At 40.0% G+C, this 4557-nt stretch overlaps 1 protein-coding gene across 1 annotated transcript; it reads right to left on the bottom strand.

Annotated features, from left to right (window-relative positions):
* Positions 1-820: 820 nt before the first annotated feature.
* Positions 821-1330, bottom strand: LOC147523265 (uncharacterized). The gene has a single exon (XM_086570193.1). The coding sequence runs from the start codon at positions 1328-1330 to the stop codon at positions 821-823; it is 510 nt and encodes a 169-aa protein (XP_086426319.1).
* Between the last annotated feature and the right edge of the window lie 3227 nt (positions 1331-4557).

Below are 4557 nucleotides of genomic sequence, written 5' to 3'. Positions count from 1 at the left end.
CCTCCCCTTCTTCCTCTCTCTCTTTCTCTTTATATCAGTTTCTTACTCCATCCGGGCCTTCCACCTGTCCGTCCATCTCGTGGTCTCCTTCTCTCCGCGTGTAGGGTTTCCGTACTGTGACCATCTGCCTTAGCATTGATCCTTTACCATGTACGCTGCGGCTCAATACCTTTCGATGACTCGGGCGTATCCTCCCTTTGACACTTCGGGCCCCCATACTACCACTACATATTTCATTCGTGGTAAGTCCTATTTATGAAAGATGTTTTTGTGATGTTATTTTAATAAAAGATTATGTGATTGGATGTACTTGTGAAATTAATTTCTTGTTTATGTTATGGACTATTGAAGAATACCCAATAAGTGGGGGCATCTTTATGCAGGTTCAGTAGTCTCCCAAAAAGGGTGGTTTTGGAGAAATTATTATTTTTTACATATGAAATAGTTTTGTAATGGTGGAAAACTGTAACTAAGCTTTGCAATGAGTAACATTTACGAAGCAGCAAAACCGTTACCAAAAGAAAATTAACCGTTACAAATTTTATAAATCAGTAACACAAAAAAGCGTTACTAACTTTATAAAACCGTTACTGATATTAGAAAAGAGTAATACAAAAAAGCATTACTAATTTTATAAAACCATTACTAATGTGTTTTTTTTTTAAACAATAAGCTGGGGTTAGGCTGACCCCCACCTGTATCTATTAACCAAAACCAAAACGTACATATCTGGTGCCTAATGCATCCTCCTCTATGAGATTACTAAGTTTTCTATCTATTGGAGGTCCATAAAGTATTAGTTCATTACAATGAGAAGGAGCTAGTCCTGCAAGATGATCTGCAGGCCTATTTGCCTTCTAAAAACATGTGAAAATTTACAACTCATGAAATTCAAAGCAGTGTCTAAGATGTGTGCCAACACATTCTGGCAATTCCATGGCGGTTTAGCTATCTTTGTTGCTATCTGAATTGCTGAGAGAGAATCAGATTCCACTTCCACTTTTAGAAATCCAATTTCTTGGCAAATGCAAAGTCCTACCTCTATGGCTTTCATCTCTTGGTAGATAATGGATTCCTCGCCTCCACTTCCTGTAAACGCTGCCAACAAGACTCCCTTTCTGTCCCTGATTACACCACCGTGACCCATTCCCTTCTTTGACAAGGACCCATCGGCATTTAACTTCACACTATCCTGTTCTGGGCACTTCCAATATACACTTTGTTGTTTAGCTCTTTCGAACTTTACCTGAAGCCCTATAGCTTGGCATATTCTTCTCGCTGCTATTGAATCTTCCATTGAAGCGATCTTGAGCTGTACATACGCCTTCATTCTTCTAAGAATTCTTTTTAAAACCACCTGCTGGTTGGTTGTCGCGTTATTCTTGAACCGTCGGGCATTTCTTTCTTTCCAAATCCCGCCTACAAAGCAAAGACAAATATAGACTTTGACAATTTCGGTTGCTTGGCTTTACTCCCCGCATCGCTTGAATATGAACGACCATTCTCGATTTGAATTACGGTGATTTGAAGTAATGCCCAGCACCGACATGATTCCCTCAATGATTACCCGAGAATATTCACACTCAAAATAGAGATGGTTGGAGAACTCTCTACTTTGATTACAAAGACAGCAGGAAGAATGGGTAAGGATTTTTTTGTACACTAACCGATCTTGAGTTGACAAGCTATTGGAGAACAATTGCCAGCACGTAAAGGAATGTCGTGGAATGACTAATCGTCCCCAAACTAACCTCTGCCATCTGACTTTCCCTCCATGTCTTCTCAAGGCCTCATATGCACTGCTTGACGTGAAATACCCACTCTGATGTGGCTTCCAAATAACTTTGTCTTTCTCTAAATGCCTCTCAATTGCCGTAGACCTGATGTCCTCCCTTAGACGATTACACTGAATATTCTCAACTATTCCATTCCATTCTCCACCTTATATTAGCTCACTAACCTTTGCATTGAGAGGGAGCTGAATACTCATGACAGCTTGATGGTTTGCCAGAAGAGGGCTGCTGTTACACCATAGATCATGCCATAAAAACGTGTCTTCTCCATTTGATATCGTGTAAAGGATATAATCTTTAGCATGTTTTCGACACTTGAGAATGTTTCTCAATGACCGTGAGCAGTCTTTCGAGATCGCCATGGTCCACAAGTAGTTGTTCTTGAGCTGGTTCTTCCATATCCAATCAACCCACAGAGTGTTTTCTTTACTCGCTATCTTGAATAGTAATCCATATTGCGCACCTTTGTTCCATGTTTCCATATTCATAATGCCCAGCCCTCCCTCTTCCTTTGCTTTGCTGATAGTACCAATACTTGCTTGGTGCACACACCTTTTAATATCAGTCCCACTCCATAGGAAAGTAGCACAAATCCTTTCCACTTGTTCTAGAACAGATATTGGTAAAATGAAAGTTCTGGCCCAAAAGATATGAAGAGAGCTAAGAATCGATACAATCAACTGGAGCCTGACTGCATGAGAGAGCAAACGTGCTTTCCAATCCTTGATTTTCCCAGTTACTTTTTCAACTAGAGGTTGGCAATCTTTGATACCTAATCGAGCAGAAAAGAGTGGGAGACCAAGGTATTTCACTGGAGGTTTGACAAGATCAATACCCAGAACTTGAGCTAAGTCTAAAGAATCTTGATGCCTCATAGCCCCAGTCATTATGGTAGTCTTATGGGAATTGATTTGGAGCCCTGTAGCATCACTAAAGGCATGCAAACAATCTTTGAGGGCTGCAACAGATGAAACTTCCCCTTTACAGAATATCAGAACATCATCCGCAAAGGTCAGATGGGTGAGAAGACTCCTTTTGCATTTCGAATGATATTGGATCAGCTTGTTATCAATACTCTCTCTGATCACACAACCCAAAATCTCCATGATTAAAACAAAAAGATATGGGGACATGGGGTCGCCCTGTCTTAGACCTCTTCCTCCCGCAAAAAACCCTTCTGGTGATCCATTTAAAAGAATAGAATAGTAAGGTGAGCTTATACACATCTGTATCCATCTCTTCATCTTTGGTGGGAAGAGAAATTTATCCAACATGACTAGAATAGTTTCCCAACTTACCATATCATACACCTTTCTAATATCCACCTTGACTGAGCATCTTGGGGTACCATGTCTTCTTTCGTAGCCTCTCAACACTTCATGAGCTAGAAAGATGTTATCTTGTATCGATCTCTCAGGGATAAAGGCAGATTGATTCTCATGTACTAACTCTGAAATAACCAATTGCAGCCGAGATGTAATCACTTTGGAAACACACTTGTACAGAGTATTGCAAAGTGCAATAGACCGATAACTTTCCACCTTAGAAGGATTGCTCTTTTTTGGAATTAGGCATAGAAACGTAGCATTTGTTCCCCTTAGTATCTTACAAGTTCTGAAGACATTCTTGATAGCATTCAAGACATCCTGCCCCGCTATATCCCAGCAGTGTTTAAAAAAGAAAGGATTGTACCCATCTGGCCCTGGCACTTTATTATTCTCCATCGCAAAACAATGCTTCTCGATTTTCAGACGTTGATATCGGGCGCCCAATACCTCTCTCATGGTGGATCTATCACATTTCTAACTTTCAAACCCATAAAGAACTCTCTCATTTGATTGATGGGGCTCATAGCTCCCAATTGTTTGGGTAAAATACTTTACAATACTTTAATGGCTTAAATGCGCCATATATCTTAATTACCCCATTGACGTTGGAGATGGCCCATATTCCTTTCTTAGCCTCTTTTTCCTTCAAAGAATTGAAGAAGTAACTAGTACATCTATCCCCATCTGTACTCCATTTCTCCTCTGATTTCTGTTGCATGCCTATCTCTTCAGCTCTTGCTAGCTCAATATACTTCTTCATGGTCGCCCTTTCTTTTTCTCCTATATTAACATCACTTGAATTATTCTGGAAATTTACTTGAGCATCTTGTAACTCCTGCCTAGCTGAGTTCACTCTCTCATGGAGATTTGAAAAATTCATCCTTGCCCATGGCCTTATTCTTGTCTTCAACAGCTTCAGCTTCTGTACCAAGATATACATTGGGTTATTGTAAATTTTGGTGCTCCATACTTCCTCTATCATGGCCTTAAACTCTGACTGGTAAACCCAAAAATTTCGAAATCTGAATGGAGTTGGAGTTCTGGAATGGTCAACCTACGTAAGGAGCATTGGCGAGTGATCCGATACTCCTAGAGGAAGAAACTCAGCTACAGAATGAGGATAACGAGTCAGCCACAAACTGTTTACTAGGCATCTGTCAATCCTTGACATGATTCTAGCTGTACCAATAGACTTGTTCCACCATGTGTAGAAAAATCCAATTAAATTAATGTCAGACAGTCCCATATTCTGAAGGCAAGCATTGAATTCAATAGCTTCTTTCGGATGCATTGGGTCACCCCCCAATCTTTCATTAGCCGCCTTGATGTTATTAAACTACGGCTCTTTAACTGATTTATGAATACCCATCAAATCCTTCCACAAATCTAATCTTACTTTAGAATTATTACTAGCATAAATAACTGTGAATAAAAAT

The sequence above is a fragment of the Coptis chinensis genome, chromosome 1 (genome assembly GCF_015680905.1).
Source record: "Coptis chinensis isolate HL-2020 chromosome 1, ASM1568090v1, whole genome shotgun sequence".
Taxonomy (NCBI): Eukaryota; Viridiplantae; Streptophyta; class Magnoliopsida; order Ranunculales; family Ranunculaceae; genus Coptis; species Coptis chinensis.
The sequence above is the reverse complement of the archived record's forward strand: the minus strand, read 5'-3'. Positions and strand labels throughout refer to the sequence as shown.